Consider the following 22,919-nt stretch of genomic DNA (forward strand, 5'->3'; position numbering starts at 1 on the left):
TTGAGAGGCTATTTCTCCATTTTTCGGTGCTATTGTCTACAAGAATGACTACTTTGATTTCGCCATTTGTGAAATAAAGCAGTGAGTGGTAAAAAGACGCTAAATAGAACACTATATGGCTAAAAAAGAAAGAAGCATTTGAAAACAGTAGGACTATTTGAGTGTCCATCGGAATGTGCAGGTCACAGTAAAACTGCACTAAGAGTTCAGCCTGCATGAAATGCACGGGCACCGAGTGCACAGACCAGGTGACCATGAATTTGCTGTTAATAAAAGAGGAGAATTAGAGCGCATCCTCAATAAAAGGAAAGGGTTTTCACAGTTGTGAACCAACAGTGCTGGACCCCAAAGATAGAAAATCTGGGTTATGTTGCTAGACAGAGCAGCAGCAAAGCCCGCAGGAAGACCTGGAAAGGAGGTTGGAAAGAAAAACAAACAAAAACTACAGGCAGACAGGAAGCAAGAAAGAGCCAAAGCCCCAAATCAGACTGGAATTGCTCTATTGTTGTGGGTTAATGAAGTGGCCACTGTGGAGAACACAGGAGGCTCCAGGACTTGATGAGCTGTTTACTGTCACTGTGACAATTATTTAAAAGCTAGATAGAAATGCTCTGGCACAGAGGAATTTGGCGGAAGGCTGTCTCTAAAACTACAGGGCTTATCCGAAGGGATCCCAGGACTTGTCACAGTTCTCTTTCTGACTGATATTTGCCATACTGTTGGCAACTCCAAGTTTCCTATAAGTTTTCTTCATAACATCCTGTGATATTATGTCACTATATTTTCCTGACCATTTATTCTCTATTTTAATTCTCTTTCCTCTTTCTAAATCCTACATAACACATTCCACAAGCCTCGGTTCTTGGCCTTGGTTCTATTGTTTCAGATACTTTTTTCATTAGATAGAAAATCTTGCCTAATACATTCTTTTATCTCCAGCTCTGATCCTTAATATAACATCACATTCAACAGCTCCGTTTAATAAACACTTGAGCGTTTTTGTATGTTTGTTTTTGTAGAGAGGAGGTTCTCAAACTCCTGGGCTCAAGTAATCCTCCCGCCTCAGTCTCCTGAGTAGCTAGGACTCATTTCTTGTAGATACGAGGGCTCATTATGTTGCTCAGGCTGGTTTCAAACTCCTGGCCTCAAGCTGTTCTCCTTTCTCAGCCTCCCAAAGTTCTAGGATTACAGGTATGAGCCACCGCACCTGGTCTAATAAACATTTGCTGAGCTCTATTTATGACATACCAGAGATTTTGCTGAGCTTGCACCATCTCTTTATAAGATACCACCACAAGGAGGTGTCCTAAGATCATCACAAACTCAAAAAGCCCCAAACATCTTTTAGTAAGCATCACTGAATACCCTACATAGAATGTTTCTTAAAACACCCTTGCTTTTGTTCTCATTGTAACTATTAATCTGCTATGCTAAGATAATAACTATCTCAATAGGTTATAAATCAAAATGGTCCTTTCTCACTCACTCACATCTGAGCCAAGGTTTCCTGTAGCTATGCTGTGTACGTCTCTTCTTCTCAACCCTAAGGCGGAAGGAGGAGCCTAAATCTGAAATGTGCCATTCTTGTGCCAGAGGGGAAGAGTGAGAAAGCCACCTAAAAGCTGCAGTTGGGATGTGGCATATGTCCCATCTGCTCACCACACATGGCCAAGCCCCAAATCAGTGGAATGGAGATGAGTCATGCATTGATGATGAAGGGGAGAGAAGATGACTAATTTTGAGTAAGAATACAACCCCCCCGGCACACACTGATATTAACCATTCTCCACAGTGACCACAGCAAACATCTTCCAATTTGTATCCTTGTGAATCATTCATTCATCCAGTTGGTAAAAATTTCTTCAGGACTTTTATGTGACCTTCCCTGTGATATTTTGGGGATATAATAAATAGAACCCATCACTACTATTCAAGCGCTCCCATCAAATGAGAAAGATGTAAATAAACAAATATGTCATAGTGGGGCAAATGCACCCAATATCTGCAGTCTTTCTGAATTTTACTTTCTACTTGAGATGAAGGAAGGTTAATCTTTAAGTAGTCTTGAGGGATTAGGAGGGATTCAGAGCAATGAGAAGTAAGTTGTAGTGAAGAAGGGCATTCCAGGAAGAATGAACATTGCTTGCAAAAAATCTTTGGATGATGAGGACATTGCATTATTTGGGCAATGAAAAACAGTTTAACATGACCAAAGCATAGTTTCAAAGGCATTTTAGGAAGTGAGATTAAATAGAAAGCAATCATCCAACTAAGAAGACCCACATGCAATGTTGAAGAAGAGTAAGGACTTTATATTGCATGCTATGAGGGAAGAACTGTAGGCATGGCACTTTACGTGATGCAGTTTAAATGGGAATGCAGAGATGTTTATGAGGGAAAATGAAAATGATTTGACAAACAATAGGAGGTTGGAGGTAGATGCAAGACAAGGACAGTTCCTCGGGGTTGGACTTCCAGTTGAATGGAGGTAATAGTCACCTGTATAAAGGAATCTAGGAGGAAGAGACAATTTAGATTACCTGAAGAACATGCAGAGAAGATCTTTAGTTCAAGGTGCTCCCCCTGCACTATGCACTGAGGCTGTCAGCACCTAATGCACCCTTCATAGCCGTTTTGGAACTCTTTTTTCTAGAATGGCCATCAGAGCTGTTGTCATACTCCCTTTGGCCATCTGGTGACTGTAATGATAGTCAGCAATGAGGTGTGTAGCACTTTTTCTAGGATGAGTTCACAAACTTAATTATCCAACCTCGTGTACAGATATACAAGGATCAGAAGCTGAGAACTTTAGGCACACATTTAATCTTCCTGAGCTTTCTTTTCTTCATTTATTAATATCAAATGAAGATACTACCTGCTTATTCTTCTTGACAAGACATTGCTAAGGATGTGTGAGGCAACAAATGTAATAAATATTTTTAATCAAGAAATTCCTTTAAGGGCGGCACCTGTGGCTAAAAGGAGTAGGGTGCCAGCCCCGTATGCCGGAGGTGGCGGGTTCAAACGCAGCCATGGCCAAAAACTGCAAAAAAAAAAAAAAAAAGAAAGAAAGAAAGAAAAGAAGTTCCTTTAAAACATAGAAAATTATTTTATAAAAGTCACTTTTGGCTCTTACCAACCATCTTATTCCCCACTCTATGCACAACCTAGATAAACATTTTTATTGTTTCTCAATATGTTTTGTTGATTCCAAATTTCAAAACTTCATGAACTTCATGCTGTGTCCCCCAAAAGTCATGTTAAATATCATTTCCTTGAGAACCTGTATTAACTTTCCACCTAAACACATATTAGCTATGTGTGGGGGGAGGGGTTTCTTTTAAACTGACTTTCTTTTTCAATTAATTTATCTAATAGATAATACATTCACACTGTTTAAAATTAAAAAAAAAAACTATAAAAGAGTTGACAGTGAAAACTCTCTTCCCCACCCCTGTCTCTCAACTACTCAGATCTCTTCCTGCAGGCAGTAAATATCATTAACCTTTTATTTATTTTATTTTTGTGATCTTTCAATCTAGAGACAAGTAAACTAAATTGGTGGCCCTCAAAGCATGTCCTGGTGGCTCAGGTGGCAACAGAAATCACAGGGAAAGAATGCAAGCTGTTGCATTTCTCTGCCTTCCAAAATTGCTGCACTGCTTATATCTGTTTTACATAGGGGCTAACATTTGCTAACATTCTAGATCAAGGAGAAGGAGTTTTGTTACTAAAGTTTTAAAATAGACTCCTTCACTGTAGTTGAGTGGTGAAGGGACATGATCCGTGAAAGCCGGGACCTGGTTACCCAGCCCTCGGTGGGAAGTGAGCAAACCCAAGAACTAGATGCCATACTCACTGCAGAGTGTTGAAGACAGCGTAATTATGAGGTTGCAAATTAGTGAAGGACTGCCAGCATGTTCAGGTTTTAAGAACTGAGTGCTGGAGTGCATAGATTCAGAGCTGGCAGCCACAGCAGCTCAGCCCAAGAGGAAGAGGCTGTATCTCCAGAGGATGGATGTCGGTCTGTGAAGGACCAGGAACTGCTATCAACTTGGATTCTGAAAACCTAACCACCTTGAACATTTGTTGTAGAAGTATACCTTGTGTATCAGGACATTCTCAACAAAGCTAAGAGATGTACTGGGCAACGTTTTTCTGTAACTGGCACATTTGGTATCATTCATTAAATTTTCTAGCAACATCCCTTGCCAGCTTGTCCAACAGGAGCTTCTTATACAAATTGGTTGTAATGTTGGGAGCTAGTTCTTTACAATGGAAATTGTTAATTCCCCTTGAGTAATGTTTTCATTCAGTTACCATGAACTAATATTGTAATGAAGGATGGTCTTTGGTATTGGTTAAAAAAATAAATAAATAATAAAGTTTCATAATCACTATTCTACACCATTCCTATTATAATTTAATCATGTACTTTTTAGCATTATTATTACTATCTATGGCTATTAGACCAAAAAATTATGCTGAATCAACTGGAAAATGTGGCTTAAACATAGTTACTATTGTACTATGTGTGTGCTAGTGGGGTGATTCAAACAATATCCTGAACTCACAAACTAAGAAAATAGCAGGTCCCTACATATCCTCAACTCACAGATTCAAGAAAATAGCAGGTCCCTACATATCCTCAACTCACAGACTCAAGAAAATAGCAAGTCCCTACATTCACTTTTGCTACAGAAGGTTTGCATGGCACCATCTATCCCTAGCTTTGCTTTCCTAAAATCTAAGTACTGAGATATTATGCTGGAGGAAGGAGATGAGGTAAAAGAAGCAGTGTTGTCAGAGAAACGGAAAGAGAGGTGCCAGGAGTCCACACACCCGGGAGAGAACCTGATGTTAGCTTTTTAAAATTAAGAAATACAGCATTTGGTGTTCCTATTGCTCTGGGAGGGGGCTGAAACTCTATGGGTAAGCTTGGTGGCAGATGTGGAGGAGATCGCCTCTAAGCATTAGGAGTTATCAGCTCTGGCAAAAGTCCCTATTCCCTGTATGTGGCCCAGTAGTCAGAGTCCTCAAAAGAGGAAATTTGAAGGATCAAGGGCTTGGTCTTAGACAATGGGTATCTTTTGAATGAGGGCTCCGTGAATTGAGAAATCTTTGACATGTTGGCCCTACTTTAGTCCCACAGTACTTCCACATACCTCAAAGAAGAAAAATCTCCAATAATAACAGATATTGAACTGCCTACCAGCTCAATATAAGGGTTTTGAAATCAGATCAAACTGGGTTTGAACTTGTTTGCACTTAGCACTGATAGTGTGTCCTTAGGAACATAACCTGAGCCTAACATTCTTCATTTATGAAATAGTGATGGTATTTATAGGGTTGGTGTAAGGCTTTAATAGATGGTGTATGCATTAAGAATGTAAAGGGTTAGGGCAATCAGAAAACAGGAGCTGTTTTAATCTCATTTGATAATTATGTATTGAGGTTCCATTATAATTATGTTTCATGCCTTACATTAGACACTGTATAAACAGCAAAGATAAATGAATAAAACAGACCTATTCTCAAGAAGCTTATTGCTGACTAGGTTTAAAAACCAGCAGGAACCAATCTAACAACAATCTTCATGTTTTTATTTTTTTCAAGAGAACCAAAAAACAACTCGATCCAAATATGGGGAATTACTTGGTGATCATGCTGGGGGATACCGTTTTTGATCAAATTCAGCTGAGGCGTTAAAGTAACAAAACAAACTTCCTTGGGAAGTTGATTACTTGAACTTTTAAAAATATATTTACAGCAACCCTAACATTATTAGAATAACTATATATTCCCAAGGTAACTACTGAAATGTATAAACTCTTATATGTTTGATTACAAAGAGGTCTCATTAATTATTCACAACAATCTGATGGGTAGGTAGCTTGAGTAGAAAACACAGCAATGAAAGTTGTCAGTTACACTTACAGAATGAATTTTGCATATGTATAAGCAACTGTCTTTGCCTATATCACTGATATCATCCTAATCACTAATAAAGAACAGGACTAACGGTCTTCATTATTCCATAAAAAAACCTCAATTTCTGGATTATCCTGGTTAAATATCTGGTTCTATCAAATAATGGCTGCAGATTCCTACTGGCAAAATTGAAGACTATTTGAGCACCAACTTATTTAGTGATAGTAATTGACCATAGCCCAATGAATAAAATAGGAATCCATGATTCCATACTGATGTAAATAAATGAATACATACATAGGGCAAAAGGAAATGCTTTCCTAGTAAAATGCTAGTAAGTAAACATAAGAGAAATTGTGGAACCATGAATAGAAAGTCGCTGTGTGACAAGTATAGTAATAATTGATTTTGGTTAAGAACCGTCATTGCATGCTAAACCTGGCATACACACGCTTGATGAGGAAGAAGATATGTGTACTGGCTTTAAATATCCCCTATAAAAGAAATGTTATAGAAATGTTATGTTGTATAAACCTGAGAGATAACGCTTTAAATGGTCAAAGTTCACATCGACAATTATTGGATAAACTGACATTGTATGCCTCCTCCTATGAAGTATTGAGATGTACTTCTGCTAAAATTGTATGATCTCAATCTAGTAGTGAAGAAATATTATTAAACCCAAATTGAGGAATAATCTGAAAAATAACTAGTCTTCAAATATTCTTCAAAAATATTAGGGCCATCAAAGGCAAAAGTAGACTAAGGAATTAACACATATGTACGAAATACTAATTTTTACCCTGGAAAGGATGTTTTTGCTATAAATGACATTATTGGAACAAGATCATATATTTGTACAGATGTCAATTTCCTGATTTTGATAATTACAATATCATTATCTAGAAAAAATACATAAAAATATTTAGGGATAAATAAACATAATTTCTGCAACTATGCCACAAACGATTACAATAATATGTATATAGGGAAAATAAAAATATGTACGGAGAGAAGAGAGAAACTAATAAAGCAAATTTGTTCACCTGAGTGAGGAATATATGGGAGTTCTTTGTATTATATTTATAAGTTTTCTGTAAACTTAAAAAAATTAGAAATTACTTTTAAGTGGCCTGATAATGAATAAAAATCCAACTCATGTGAAAACTGGAAAGACAGAAGAAAATGAAGAGAAAAAGTGGAGAAAGAAGACTTGGGTCTAGAAAATAGTATTTAAAAGGCATCAATAGGAATTGGTGTACAAAAGAAGCACTGATATTTGATTATATTTTTTCCATACTTGCAGGACAAAATGGGCTTGAATATAAACTATGATTCTCCATTAAAACAGCATCATGAAGTCAGATAGCATATGGAATACACACTGTAGCCAGGGGAATTCTTTGCCTTCATGTGTCTTTATAGAAAACATCAGGTTGTTTGTATGTATTTCAGATAAAAGATAATTACCAAAAGGCCTGAACATTGATCTCAGAAAATGAAAGAAGAAAATCTTGTATACATACACATAAGCAATGGAGATATATCCAAAGATAAAGCTGCACAAATTATCCTGATGAGATGATTGCCTTTTATATTCTAAAATATCAAGCTCTAGATTCCAGGGGAGTGAGTTGAATAATAGTCAGATGGATTAGTGGTGAATTCCATATCTAGGCTTAACTCCTGGAAAGTCTCTTTCCCTCTTTAATTTTCTTTACTATTTTCAAAGAGCTTGAAAGACATCTCTCCTTGTATTTCTTTGCTTCCCTCCTTCAATTTCTACCGCTACTAATTTTAAGCACAGAAAGATTCAAAATTGGTGGTTTCCTGAATCATTATACAAAAATTGTATACATACACACCAGAGGGTGTCCAAAAATGTGTGCACATTTTAAAAAGAGAAAAACAGTATTCAAATTGTAATACTCAAGTCACGTTTGACTTCTGCAGTTACAAGAGGTGCTCAAATGTGACTTGTATTCATCTTTTGTTAATGGCATATATTTAGTATTACAACTTTAGTACAGTTTTTTTCTTAAAATGTGTGTACATTTTTGGTACCCGAGAGAGAGAAATGTGCAATGGAGTTGAATTTACTTGGAAATTTTTTATTCACATTACTGTAAACAAACTGTGTCAATGGTTTTTGAACAATCATAATAGTAACAGCATCATAAATAGCTACCATTTTCGAGCACTTAACTATACATCAGTCATAGTTTTGGGTATTTTATGTACAGCATTCCATCTAATTTTCACAAAAATCTGCGATACATTCTCATCCTCGTTTCAAAGACAAGGACAGAAGCAAGGTGTGCACAGGTTAAACAACTTCCTTCACTTCCATCACGAGGTCTAAAGCCTATGTTCTTTCTACTGCTCATCTACAGTCAAAAGCTGGATATAAGATGCAGACTATATAAAATGTTTACCACAGTGCCTGGCACCTAGCAGGTAATCATTAGTTACCTTTTCTTCCCAATTTTGCCTTTCCAAAATGTAAGCTGCAACAGAAATAGAGGCATTTGATTTCAGAGTAGTTTAGGGTTATTTTTTTAAATGAGGCTTTTAACCAAAATCAAGTGAAGAGAGAAGAAAAAAGACACACTGTACTCAGACCAGTGACTGATCAAGTTCAATTTTTGGCTTCTACCAGAAAGGCAAGTAGTACAATGTACTAGAAAAAGCACTGGTTTTCATTTTTCTTTTCATCTACATAAATGCTAACTGACTATCGAATATGTACCAGGCACCATCTTATGAGAATGTAACAGTAATGAGACATAGTCTCTGACCTTACGGAGATTAAGCAGAAGATGCTGGAGATTATCAGACAATGGCCACCCAATGTAAAAAATTCTTTAATAACTGTGGGGTTGAAATGTATACCAAATATGCCACTATGTGTTTGTGGATAAATATCTGAGCCTCAGTTTCATAATCTGCTGAATTAGTATTACAATTGTTATTTTTAGCAAGTGTAATGATATATAAATTAAATAATCCATGCAATATGCTTGGCGAATAGCAGGTGTTTAATAAATACTAGCTTTTACAAAGGTACCATATAATTTTTTACTCCTTTCTAATAATATTAATTGCAAATATATTGGTGATAAAGCCCTAAATATGTGTAACTGTCTATAAAAATCCATTTTGGAGCAATTCTTTATTTATCTAAACTTATTTACACTTATAAAACACAATTTAGTAGGAAGTCCCACAGAGATGGCAAAAGAAGGCTCATTGATTGTTTCTAACAAGTCCAAAGCCTTCTGAGGATGTTTATGGACTGTACTGTTGGCATCAGCCTAAAATGTGGGTGATCCAAATACAGACAAGCTATAGTGCCTACTCTCAAGAGTTCCCCATCTAGAAAGTACAGACAAGTACAAGCACATACACTGTGAAAGGTCCTTAAGATTGAAACATGTGGTATAGTTTTGGTACCAAGCAATGAGTCAACTCTCCATGGAGAAACCTGTTTGGAAATGCTTTTGGGAGAGGTCTCATACCAAAAACTAAGCCTAATTTTGTCCTTACATAAACAATTATCATCAGTAATTTCCAAACTACGTGCAAATATTTACTATCAAAGTGAATAAGTTGCAGGATATTATATAATTCAAAGGTTAACATACATAAATTTTATATTTACCTTCACAATTTCTTGAAATTTTTGTCTGCCTAAGAAACTTCGCCACCATTTTTGAATAGTTACTGCTGATCTGTTTAAATGCCTACAATAGAAAATATGCTGAATAGTATGCTTTTGTTAAAACAAGGATATCTCTTCACTTTTTGCTGGGAACACATTCTCCTGCAATTCAATAGTCCAAATGCAAAACCAGGTTTATGTGTAATTTTTAGAAGTAAGTAGGTATCATTCTAGGATAGCATTTCTAGAGGTAAAAAAAAAAAAATGCATAGATAACTATTTATTATTTCTTTTGTGCTTATGGTTAAACAACATTTTAATTTCAATTATTTTTCAATACTGATTCTTTAAAATATTTTTGAATACTAAGATGATAAATCAGGTCATAGCGACATGTTGAGAAGTAAGCCAGGCACTATTAACACAAATAATCGTAAGTACTTAGAAATAATTCATGAGCTGGAGAAACAGTTATCCTTGGTTTCATGTATTCTTTTTTTTATTTCAAATTAATATGAGGGTGCAAATTTTGAGGTTACATTGTTAAAGTTTCAGTTGTAAAAGAATCCCTCGCGGAGGGGGAATGTTATACACCCTCACAATGTGCACATTAGGTGAGATCCCATCTCATGCCCCCCTCCTTCTGCCAATCACCCTCCCCCTGACCCCTACCCACTCCCTCTACCCCTGTTCTAGTCTCTATTTGTGTTTTATTGTTCATATGAGCATGTAATTATTTATATATTGGTTTCATATTAATATGAAGCACATTAGATAATTATTTTTCCATTCTTACAATACTTTACTAAGAAGGAAATGTAGGTAAATGCAAAAACTGTAAAGTCTCCATCTTTTTAAATGGTTGAATAGCATTCCATTTAATCCAGTTGTATATATTCTTTAGTCTATCCAATTAGTCTATCTGGTTAGTCTGCCAAATTCAAAAATAATCTATTTGCTACTAGGTTCCTAGTTTGTATGGTGGCCAAAAGAGAAGCCTCAACTTCATACTTTATTTATTTTTATTTTTATTTTTTGAGACAGAGTCTCAAACTGTTGCCCTGGGTAGAGTGCTGTGGTGTCCTAGCTCACAGCAACCTCCTCTTCCCTCAGGTTTTTTTGTTTTTTTTTTTTTTTCTATTTTTGGTAGAGGAGCTAAAGTGTTCCTCTTGCCTCAGTTGTTATTTATTTATTTATTTTTTGTCTATTTTTGGTAGAGACGAGAGGTTCTTGCTTTTGCTCAAGGTGGTCTCGAACTTGTGACCTCAAGCTATTCATCTGCCTCAGCCTCCCAGAGTGCTAGGATTACAGGTGTGAGGCACTGTGCCCGGGCTCAGCTTCATACTTTAAGTTTGCAATGGCTGGCTACCCTAGATAGTATAAAGAAGTATTAAATACTAATAGCACACTCTCCAGACTGTTATCTGAGTTATTATGGACTAGGCATATTTTCTTCTAACTTATCCAGAAAAATATTTTTTTCAGAATTGATGGGAAACTGAGTGAATGTTTTGGCAGTAAAGAAAAGTGAAAAAGAGTTGAGATAGGGGAAATTTCAGTCCTTTGTATAATCACAATAATCATTCAGGAATCATTTGCTTTATCTACCAACACAATGGAAACAATTGAAATAGCTTCCATTCTTCTCTCCCTCTTTCTTATCACTCAGTAAATTAATTGCTATAAGTCCAAACCCAGTCACTTGTCACATGCTATATAATTTGGAAAAAGAATCTTATCAAGTATATTTACAGTATTGATAATTTTTTTTAAGGAAAGATATAGTAAATACAATTTGGTATTGGTAAGAAAAGATCAGAAATACTATGCGTTTGGGAGGAGAGCAAGATGGTGGCCGAGTAACAGCTTCCTTGCATCTGGGAACCGTGAGTCCGGGGAGATAGGACTCCAGGCATCTCTGGCTGGTGGGATCTGCCAATCATCACCCCTGTGAGGATACAGGGAGTAAGCGAGAGACTTCTGGACCCCAAGAGTAGGACGAAAACAGTGGAAAACTGGCAAGTGGTTGCGTGTGTTCAATCGGTCTAAACCCGCCCACAACTGTAAGTTCAGTAGCAGGGAGACTGCAAACCGGAAAGGCCTTCCCTGTGCACTGTTTTGGTGTCTTTGGACTTGACACTCAGTTGAACTGCCTTGGGGAGAGCCTGAATGGGAATGTGGAGAATTTTGGCCATTGTCTAGGGACCCAGTCTGAGCTGCTGAGGCAAAAGGAGCTAATAGTGTTTGGCTGTGGGCCACAGGGAGCAATTGTGAGCGATCTGCCCCAGCAAGCTCTGCGCTCAGGGTTGCAGAGCTAGCATCAGGTGGGAGCTGGTAACCCAGCGACCAGTAGCCTAAGGGGGTCTGAGCCGCCTTGCAGGCCTAATCCTCAGGGGCAGAGTGAGACTGGTTTTGGCACACTGGGTAAGTGGATAGCCTCTTCAGCAGTGATTCCAGTGACAAGCACTTTCCTGGGAAAACTTCTGCTCAGCAAGTTTACAAGTTCAAAGTGCCTTTTAAGTGGGCTGAAGAGAGATTTAGGGTGTCTACCTGCTGGGGTTTGAGAAATCAGCAGCCTCCAGTCGTATCAGAACTGTGATTAACATCTCAAACCTCAGAAGACAACGTGTTGCCCAGACAATATTCAACAACATATACGTACTGCTTTGTTTTTGGTTGTGTTTTGTTTTTTCTGTTTTTTTTTCTTTTTTTTTGGTTTGGTTCTTTTTTTTGTTTATTTTGATGTTGCTGATGTTGGTTTGTTTTTTAATTTCAACCTTTTCCCTACAGATCTTTTTTCTTTCTCAATTTTTCTAGTTTAATTATAATTTCCCATTGCTGCCTTTTTTAATAACTAGAACTTCATTTTGCTAGTGTTTCTACCGCATCTATTTGGTTTTCCACCCAATTTTATCCCATAAAGTTTTCTGTTTGCTTGTTTTGGTTTGATTTATAGCATTTTTGTCTTTCCTCTCTACTTGGTGGAGGTGGGGTACTATGTCTGATCAGGTTAGCAAAGAGCTGCTGACCCCAAGGGAACCACCCAACTGGGCACCCCCAGAAGGTGGGGTTTTTTTAAGGTTGTGTCAAAGTACCCTCTGCAAACCTATATTGCTCTGTCTCCCTCTTTCTGTGCCTCTCTTCTTTTTGTAAATATTCCTTTCACACACCTCCTCTCCTTTCTACATTATTTTTTTCCTTTCACTCGGTCCTCCTTTCTTTCATCCCTTTCTTGTTCTTCAGCCTTCTCACCCTTCTGGTCCTGTACCAAAAGGACTCATCGAACCCTTAGTCCACAGGCACGAGAACTTAAAGAGCAAGAGGAAGTAAACGGAAAATTAGGGCAAGGAAACAGATAAAAGAAATCACTCATGAGGAAGAATCAGCAGAAAACTCCAGGCAACATGAAGAACCAGTCCAGAACGACCCCGCCAAGGGACCATGAGGTAGCTACTGCAGAGGATTCCACCTATACAGAAATGTTAGGAATGCCAGAAAGGGAATTTAGAATACACATGATGAAAACAATGAAAGAAATGATGGAAACAATAAAGGAAACTGCTAATAAAGTGGAAAATAACCAAAAGGAAATCCAAAAACAGAATCAAATAAGAGATGAACGATCAGAACAATATAAAAAGGATATAGCAGAGCTGAAGGAACTGAAACAGTCAATTAGGGAACTTAAAGATGCAATGGAAAGTATCAGCAACAGGTTAGACCATGCAGAAGAAAGAATTTCAGAGGTAGAAGACAAAGTTCTTGAGATAACTCAGATAGTAAAAGAGGCAGAAAAGAAGAGAGAGAAAGCAGAACGTTCACTGTCAGAATTATGGGACTTTATGAAACGTTAAACATACGAGTTATAGGAATTCCAGAAGGGGAAGAAGAATGCCCCAGAGGAATGGAAGCCATACTAGAGAATATTATAAAAGAAAATTTCCCAAATATCACCAAAGATTCTGACACACTGCTTTCAGAGGGATATTGGAACCCAGGTCGCCTCAACTCTAACCGAGCTTCTCCAAGACACATTGTGATGAACCTGTCCAAACTCAAGACAAAAGAAAAGATTCTGCAAGCTGCCAGGAGTAAGCGCCAGTTGACCTACAGGGGCAAATCCATCAGAGTGACTGCCAACTTCTCTAATGAAACTTTCCAAGCAAGAAGACAATGGTCATCTACCTTTAATCTACTTAAACAGAACAATTTCCAGCCCAGAATTCTGTACCCTGCTAAGCTAAGCTTCAAAATTGACGGAGAAATCAAATCATTTACAGATATACAAACATTGAGGAAATTCGCCACAACAAGATCAGCTCTACAGGAAATACTTCAAACTGTTCTGCACACTGACCACCACAATGGATCAGCAGCAAGGTAAGAACTCAGAAATTAAAGGACAGAACTTAAACTCCACACTGATACAAAAGATAAAACTAAGCAATGGACTCTCACAAAATAAGATAAATAGAATACTACCACACTTATCAATTATCTCAATAAATGTTAATGGCTTGAATTCCCCACTGAAGAGACATAGATTGGCTGACTGGATTAAAAAACACAAGCCATCCATTTACTGTCTGCAAGAAACACACCTGGCTTCAAAAGACAAATTAAAGCTCCGAGTCAAGGGTTGGAAGACAATTTTTCAGGCAAATGGAATTCAGAAGAAAAGAGGAGTTGCAATCTTATTTTCAGATACATGTGGATTTAAAGCAACTAAAGTCAAAAAAGACAAAGATGGTCACTTTATATTGGTCAAGGGAAAAATACAACAAGAAGACATTTCAATTCTAAATATTTATGCAGCGAATTTAAATGCTCCCAGGTTCTTGAAACAGACCTTACTCAGTCTGAGCAATATTATATCTGATAATACCATAATAAGAGGGGACTTTACCACTCCTCTTACAGAGCTAGACAGATTCTCTAAACAGAAATTAAACAAAGATATAAGAGATTCAAATGAGACCCTAGAACAACTGTGCTTGATAGACGCATATAGAACACTCCATCCCAAAGATAAAGAATATACATTCTTCTCATCACCCCATGGAACATTCTCCAAAATTGATCATATCCTGGGACACAAAACAAATATCAACAGAATCAAAAGAATTGAAATTTTACCTTGTATCTTCTCAGACCATAAGGCACTAAAGGTGGAATTCAACTCTAACAAAAACACTCAACCCCACACAAAGGCATGGAAATTAAACAATCTCTGTTGAATAACAGATGGGTGCAGGAAGAAAGGAAACAGGAAATCATTAACTTCCTTGAGCATAACAACAATGAAGACACAAGCTACCAAAACCTGTGGGATACTGCAAAAGCACTTTTGAGAGGAAAATTCATCGCTTTAGATGCCTACATTCGAAAAACAGAAAGAGAGCGCATCAACAATCTCACAAGTTATCTTATGGAATTGGAAAAAGAAGAACAATCAAAGCCTAAACTCAGTAGAAGAAAAGAAATCTCCGAAATCAAATCAGAGATCAATGAAATTGAAAACAAAAGAATCATTCAGAAAATTAATGAAACAAGGAGTTGGTTTTTTGAAAAAATAAATAAAATAGATAAACCATTGGCCAGACTAATGAGGAATAGAAAAGTAAAATCTCTAGTAACCTCAATCAGAAATGACAAAGGGAAAATAACAACTGATTCCACAGAGATATAAGAGATCATCTCTGAATACTACCAGAAACACTATGCCCAGAAATTTGACAATGTGAAGGAAATGGATCAATATTTGGAATCACACCGTCTCCCTAGACTTGCCCAGAAAGAAATAGAGCTCCTGAACAGACCAATTTCAAGCACTGAGATCAAAGAAACAATAAAAAAGCTTCCAACCAAAAACTGCTGTGGTGTAGATGGCTTCTCACCAGAATTCTATCAAACCTTCAAGGAAGAGCTTATTCCTATACTGCAGAAATTATTCCAAAAAATTGAGGAAGAAGGAATCCTCCCCAACACATTCTATGAAGCAAACATAATCATGAAACCAAAACCAGGAAAAGACTCAAAGAAAAAGGAGAATTTCAGACCAATCTCACTCATGAATATAGATGCAAAAATTCTCAACAAAATCCTAGCCAATAGATTATAGCTTATCATCAAAAAAGTCATTCATCATGATCAAATAGGCTTCATCCCAGGGTTGCAAGGCTGGTAACATACACAAGTCCATAAACGTTATCCACCATATTAACAGAGGCAAAAATAAAGATCACATGATCCTCTCAATAGATGCAGAAAAAGCATTTGATAAAATCCAGCATCCTTTTCTAACTAGAACACTGAAGAGTACAGGCATAGGTGGCACATTTCTAAAACTGATTGAAGCTATCTATGACAAACCCACAGCTAATATTTTACTGAATAGAGTAAAACTGAAAGCTTTTCCTCTTAAAACTGGAACCAGACAAGGTTGTCCTCTGTCACCTTTACTATTTAACATAGTGCTGGAAGTTCTAGCCAATACAATCAGGCAAGACAAGGAAATAAAGGGAATCCAAATGGGAGCAGAGGAGGTCAAACTCTCCCTCTTTGCTGACGACATGATCTTATACTTAGAGAACCCCAAAGACTCAACCACAAGACTCCTAGAAGTCATCAAAAAATACAGTAATGTTTCAGGATATAAAATCAATGTCCACAATGTCAGTAGTCTTTGTATACACCAATAACAGTCAAGATGAGAAGCTATTTAAGGACACAACTCCCTTCACCATAGCTTCAAAGAAAATGAAATACCTAGGAATATACTTAACGAAGGAGGTGAAGGACCTCTATAAAGAAAATTATAAAATCCTCAGAAAGGAAATATCAGAGGATATTAACAAATGGAAGAACATACCATGCTCATGGACAGGAAGAATCAACATTGTTAAAATGTCTATACTTCCCAAAGCAATCTACCTATTCAATGCCATTCCTATCAAAATACCAACATTGTACTTTCAAGATTTGGAGAAAATGATTCTGCGTTTTGTGTGGAACCGGAAAAAACCCCGTATAGCTAAGACAGTTCTTAGTAATAAAAATAAAGCTGGGGCATCAGCATACCAGATTTCAGTCTGTACTACAAAGCCATAGTGGTCAAGACAGCGTGCTACTGGCACAAAAACAGAGACATAGACACTTGGAATCAAATTGAAAACCAAGAAATGAAACTAACATCTTACAACCACCTAATCTCCGATAAAGCAAACAAGAACATACCTTGGGGGAAAGACTCCCTATTCAATAAATGGTGTTGGGAGAACTGGATGTCTACATGTAAAAGACTGAAACTGGACCCACACCTTTCCCGACTCACAAAAATTGATTCAAAATGGATAAAGGACTTAAATTTAAGGCATGAAACAATAAAAATCCTCAAAGAAAGCATAGGAAAAACAGTGGAAGATATTGGCCTTGGGTAAGACTTCATGAAGAAGACTGCCATGGCAATTGCAACTACAACAAAAATAAACAAATGGGACTTCATTAAACTGAAATGCTTCTGTACAGCTAAGGAGACAATAACCAAAGCAAAGAGACAACCTACACAATGGGAAAGGATATTTGCATATTTTGAATCAGACAAAAGCTTGAGAACTAGGATCTATAGAGAACTCAAATTAATCCACATGAAAAACGCCAACAATCCCATTATCAATGGGCAAGAGACATGAATAGAACTTTCTCTAAAGAAGACAGACGAATGGCTAACAAACACATGAAAAAATGTTCATCATCTCTATATATTAGAGAAATGCAAATCAAAACAACCCTGAGATATCATCTAACCCCAGTGAGCATGGCCCACATCACAAAAATCTCAAAGCTGCAGAGGCTGGCGTGGATGTGGAGAGAAGGGAACACTTTTACACTGCTGGTGGGACTGCAAACTAGTACAACCTTTCTGGAAGGAAGTATGGAGAAACCTCAAAGCACTCAAGCTAGACCTCCTATTTGATCCTGCAATCCCATTACTGGGCATCTACCCAGAAGGAAAAAAATCCTTTTATCGTAAGGACACTTGTACTAGACTGTTTACTGCAGCTCAATTTACAATCGCCAAAATGTGGAAACAGCCTAAATGCCCACCAACCCAGGAATGGATTAACAAGCTGTGGTATATGTATACCATGGAATACTATTCAGCCACTAAAAAAAATGGAGACTTTACATCCTTCGTATTAACCTGGATGGAAGTGGAAGACATTATTCTTAGTAAAGCATCACAAGAATGGAGAAGCATGAATCCTATGTACTCAATTTTGATATGAGGACAATTAACGACAATGAAGGTTATTGGGGGGGAGGAAAGCAGAAAGAGGGACAGAGGGAGGGGGGTGAGCCTTGGTGTGTGTCACACTTTATGGGGGCAAGACATGATTGCAAGAGAGACTTTACCTAACAATTGCAAGCAGTGTAACATGGCTTATTGTACCCTCAATGAATCCCCAACAATAAAAAAAAAAAGAAATACTATGCATTTATAAAGGGCATAAAACAATTTCTTAACGTTTTCTGGGTAAAATAAAAATTATTTGAAATGAGTGCTACATGAATAAATGACATTTTCTGAGGTACGTAATGTTATAATATGTCTGAGGTTTCCATGATGAAGTTAATATACCTGAGATAAGCCCGAATTTGACATCCTCGAAACCAGCTCTGGATGTAAATAGCTGCATCATTCTCTTTTCTTCTAAAGGTGTCCACAACACTAAAAAACAGACAACAAAATTTAAAAAGCATTTCATTAGTAACTAATATAACTCTAAAACAATGTAACATGTTAAACTTAATCTTCCATTTCTTCTAACGTGATAATTATAACTCAATGTCATTTTAAACCAAATTTAAAAACAAAATAAAGCATTTTCAAACTCATGAGTTAGGTTTTAAAAATTAATCTTTCTCTGAGAATCCATGTGCTTTCAACAGCTTTGTTTTCCTTATATAATCACCAATTTTGTACCAATTAATTTTCCCAATAACTTTAATTAGAGAATAAAAAAGCAATGTGTTATTTTGTCATTATTTTAAAACCATAATATTTGAATTTACTGTTTAAATATTATTCTACATGGTCATGCAAATGCTTTCATATTTCACTCATTGATCAGTGTAGTGAGTTACCTCTTTGTAAAATAAATCTTGCATGGAATCCTGTTCTAGCTAGAATTCTCTGGAAGTCTGTTCAAGTTACAGGAGGCACAGAACAGGGCCGTGGGGCTTATAAATAAATAAGAAACACATGCAGTGTGGAGAGATTAAATCAGGTGCAGTTGAAGTATAGGATAAACTGTAAAAACTACACATGGGAATCTATTTGCATTACTTGATAATGAATGGAAGGCAACATAATGAGCTTACTGTATGATAACATAAAAATTTTGAGAAATAATTATGAGTCTAAGACTCCTCAAGACAATTATGAGTTGAAGAAAAGAAAGATTCATTACCAATGTACTACATGTACCGAATAATAGAAATGACTTGAATAAACTACATTTCTGGGCCATATTATTGTATTCCATCCTTGTGGGTGGAAGGCGGAACAGCTTAAAGTTCTTTCCTCCAGAGAGCCTTCCCTGACTTCTCAGATCTTTCCATTTCACACCTTCAAAACTCTTCATGATATTAACACAGTCATACTTAAGGATTATTTAATGATGGTCTCTTCCACTAAATTTGAAGGCAGTAGTAATCTTATCTATTTTGTCCCATTCTGTATTCCCAGCGGCCTCTCAAGAGATATTTGTTGTTACTTTGTTATTGTTTTTGTTTTTTTTTTGAGATAGAGTCCCACTATGTCACCTGGGTAGGGTGCCGTGGCGTCACAGCTCACAGCAACCTCAAACTATTGGGCTTAAGCAATTCTCTTGCCTCAGCCTCCCAAACACCTAGGACTTCAGGTGCCCACCACAATGCCTGGCCATTTTTTTGTTGCAATTGTCATTGTTGTTTTTAGCTGGCCCAGGCTGGGTTTGAACCCTCCAGCCAGGGTGTATGTGGGCCGCACCCTAACCACTGAGCAACCAGTGCCATCATGTTGTTACTTCTAATACTCAATGTTTGTCTTACCAAAGGTGCTTCCCCAGGTGTGGGGGGATAGGGAGAAATGACATACCTACTGGCATATTTCACACCAGTGAGAAATGCCACTCATAGGTTTCCCTCACTATATATCACAATATGGGAATCCCTCCCTACTTTAGGAGGTCATAGTTCCTGAAGTGCCAAGTGCCCCATGTTCTTAGTAATTTCAATCCTTGGGTGATTATAGGTAAAATACAGGAATATATGAAAGGAGCTGTTGAGAGAGAGAGAGAAAAAAAACATCTTTTACTAATTACTATTTTATGTGCCAGGCACTGTTCCTAGGATTTTACATACCACTAAATTAACTCTTGTATAGTCTTTTCTGCACTTCTGTGAAGTAGAGAATGATTATCCTCATTAGACAAAGGAAGGTCCCTCTGCAGACAGAGTACATTAAAATGCCCAGGTCACACCTTCCATAAGTGTCAGAGATGAGATTTGATGCCAGGTAGTCTGGCTTCAAAGACAGTATTCTTAAACATCATTAAGAAGAAAGGAGGAAAAAAAAATGAAAAGAAGTCAAGGCAAGAAAAACGAATTTCAAAGGCAAAAGGAAGAATGCAAGTAATCCATTTCCAAACCTAATTTTAAAACTTTGGGGCGTGGAGACAAGATGGCTGAGTGAAGCCAGCTTTCCACAGAGGCTCCCGTCCAGAAGGAGAGTTAAAGGACAGAAATTTAGCAAGTAACCTGGTGGATTAGAGCTGCACCAAGAGACAAGGTTAAGAACGCACATCAACCTCACTGAGGCGAGCTGAAACCCCAAGGATACAAAGAAAAGGTATAAAATCCATCACCAAGCAATGGGAGTCCCCTTCCCCATGAGAATGGCTTGGACTACCCCACAAACAAATGAGCAGAGTTCAAAGTTCCTCCCACTACATTCCACAGGAGAGGCCCTCAAAAAGCTGGACCTACCTCCCCTACTAGGGTGCCATGGCATTCTCCTGGCCAGGCATAAAACTGTATATATTCTCTACCTGCAACTCTGAGCTCCTAGAACTCCCATCCACTCTCACTCTGAGGTCTGGAGGCCTGTCCCCCAGGAGTCCAGATTCTGAGGTGATTTCTTGAGGGGTGTGGACAGGGCCTAGACTGCAGCTGGTCAGTGCTGATTCTGTGGCACAGGAGTCCTCGAGTAGAGGATGGTCAGCTGAGAGGGAACCACACCAGAGTGGCGGTGCCCCGAGGTGCAGAGCAGCAGCCATCTTTTGGCAACAATAGCCCTCACTCCTAGATATTCTGAAGCCACACCCCGTGTCTTCCTGGGGAACCAGAGGAGGCCGGGCATCTTCTCAGGTGGCAACCACTGCGGAACAGATGTCGGACTGAAACGCAGGCCCCGTGAGTAAAAGGTTTGCCTGAGACGGTACCGGCCTGGGTGGAGCGCGGGGACTAGAAAATGCATGTGCACAGCTGGGAAATTCCCAGGGCGGGGCTGACCCAGAGGATCACTTTACTGAGCCTAAGATGCACCCAGCCCTCAGAGGATCGTCAGCCTATAGACAAAGGAAGACTGGAGGGTAGAACTTACAGCTAACCAAATACAAACCTGCAGGAACAAAGACAGGGCCTGAGACACAGGCTCTGGAAACTCAAAACAGCTTCTCTTCTGCAGGGGAATTTAGTAGGAACAGAAACAAATTCCCGTAAAGTTGTTCTGTTCTGTTCTGTCCGTAACATCAATCAGGGGCAGGCCTGGAACTGAGTGAACACCCCCCAGCCTCCATCAAGTGCCCAAGGTTGTCAGGCCTCACCTCCCCCTGCTGCATAGAGGCAGAGTGCAGCGGCCTGGCTGAGCAGATATAGATTTCCTTGTGATTCAGGCAGGTGCAAACCTCTGGAGTATCTGTTCACTAGAGGAAACTGGGTCAAAGCCCTGCAGGGCTATAAGTGACTGGGTGTGACAGAGGTGCAAGTTGGGAAAGGAGGCATCAACCTTCCCAGACTGATCTATTTGCTGGGTGGGTCCTCCTGACTTTACGGAGCACCGGAGCAAGGCATATCTGAGTTGTCACCAGACCCCTGAGATCCAGTTGCCAGAGACATTTTAAACTCTCCCACCTGAGACAGGTGCTGACTGAGACAACTGATTTGGACGTTTTGAACTGAGCAAACCACCCAAAGACTATTCAAGTGGTGCCCAGGATGTGTGCTTGTAGGAAGGTTTGATTTTCCTTTTCCAATTGTTGCCTGTGGGAGACAGGGTGACATAATTGCTGGTATTTCTCCACAGCTGAGACTTCAACCCCAAAGTAACTGTTTCACTAGGGTGAGACAGAGACCAGCTGACAATAAGACAAAATCACTTAGCCCCACCACACCAAACAGGGCCTCAGGTTTTGAGGCCATAGCACTGTACAGGTCCTCGACAAAGCTTCAGGGGAAAAATCAAATGGTGTAAAATAATCATGGGGCGGAAACAGCAGAAAAACTCGGTTAACATGAATAACTGGAATAGATCAACTCCCCCAAACAAAGATATGGCAATATAACTGAAGATCCGATTCATAAAAGGCTGGCAGAGATGTCAGAAATCAAATTCAGAATTTGGATTGCAAAAAAGATTAATAGAATGGAGGAAAATTTGGAATAAGAAATTCGAGGAGCAATTCAAAAGTTGGAATTAGAAATTAAAGGAGAAATTCAAAAGTTGTCTCAAAAATTTAACGAATTTAAAGAAAAAAACCACCAAAGATTTTGACACACCGAAGCAAGAACTTGCAGCCCTCAAAGATCTGAAAAATACAGTAGAATCCCTCAGTAACAGACTGGAGCAAGCAGAAGAAAGGATTTCTGACATTGAAGACAAAGCCATTGAACGCTCCCAAACTCTCAGAGAGGAAGAGAAATGGAGAGAAAAAAATGGATCATTCTCTCAGAGAGCTCTGGGATAATTCGGAAAAGGCTAATATCCACCTCATTGGAATCCCTGAAAATGATAAAGTGGCCTCACTGGGAACAGAGGCCCTTCTCCATGAAATTATGAAAGAGAATTTTCCAGACATGCCAAGAGATTCTGAAATTCAGATAGCATACAGTTTCAGAACACCAGCACAACTCAATCCCAGTAAGTCATCCCCCAGGCATATCATAATTAACTTCACTAAAGTTAATATAAAGGAGAAAATTCTGAAATCAGCCAGACGAAAGAAATCCATTACCTACAAAGGGAAGAATATTAGAATGACTGCAGATCTCTCTGCTGAAACGT

At 38.3% G+C, this 22,919-nt stretch overlaps 1 protein-coding gene across 2 annotated transcripts in view; it reads right to left on the reverse strand.

Annotated features, from left to right (window-relative positions):
- The window catches only part of SPATA17 (spermatogenesis associated 17), a 287,476-nt gene that overhangs the window by 245,810 nt on the left and 18,747 nt on the right, over positions 1–22,919 (reverse strand). For both annotated transcript variants that reach the window (XM_053606767.1, XM_053606768.1), the window contains exons 2-3: positions 18,234–18,323; positions 9,593–9,674 (exon numbers count right to left, since the gene is read on the reverse strand). In XM_053606767.1, coding sequence (XP_053462742.1) covers positions 9,593–9,674; positions 18,234–18,323 — 172 coding nt within the window. The remainder of the gene's footprint in view (positions 1–9,592; positions 9,675–18,233; positions 18,324–22,919) is intronic.

Source organism: Nycticebus coucang, chromosome 10, assembly GCF_027406575.1.
Source record: "Nycticebus coucang isolate mNycCou1 chromosome 10, mNycCou1.pri, whole genome shotgun sequence".
In the NCBI taxonomy this organism is placed as follows: Eukaryota; Metazoa; Chordata; class Mammalia; order Primates; family Lorisidae; genus Nycticebus; species Nycticebus coucang.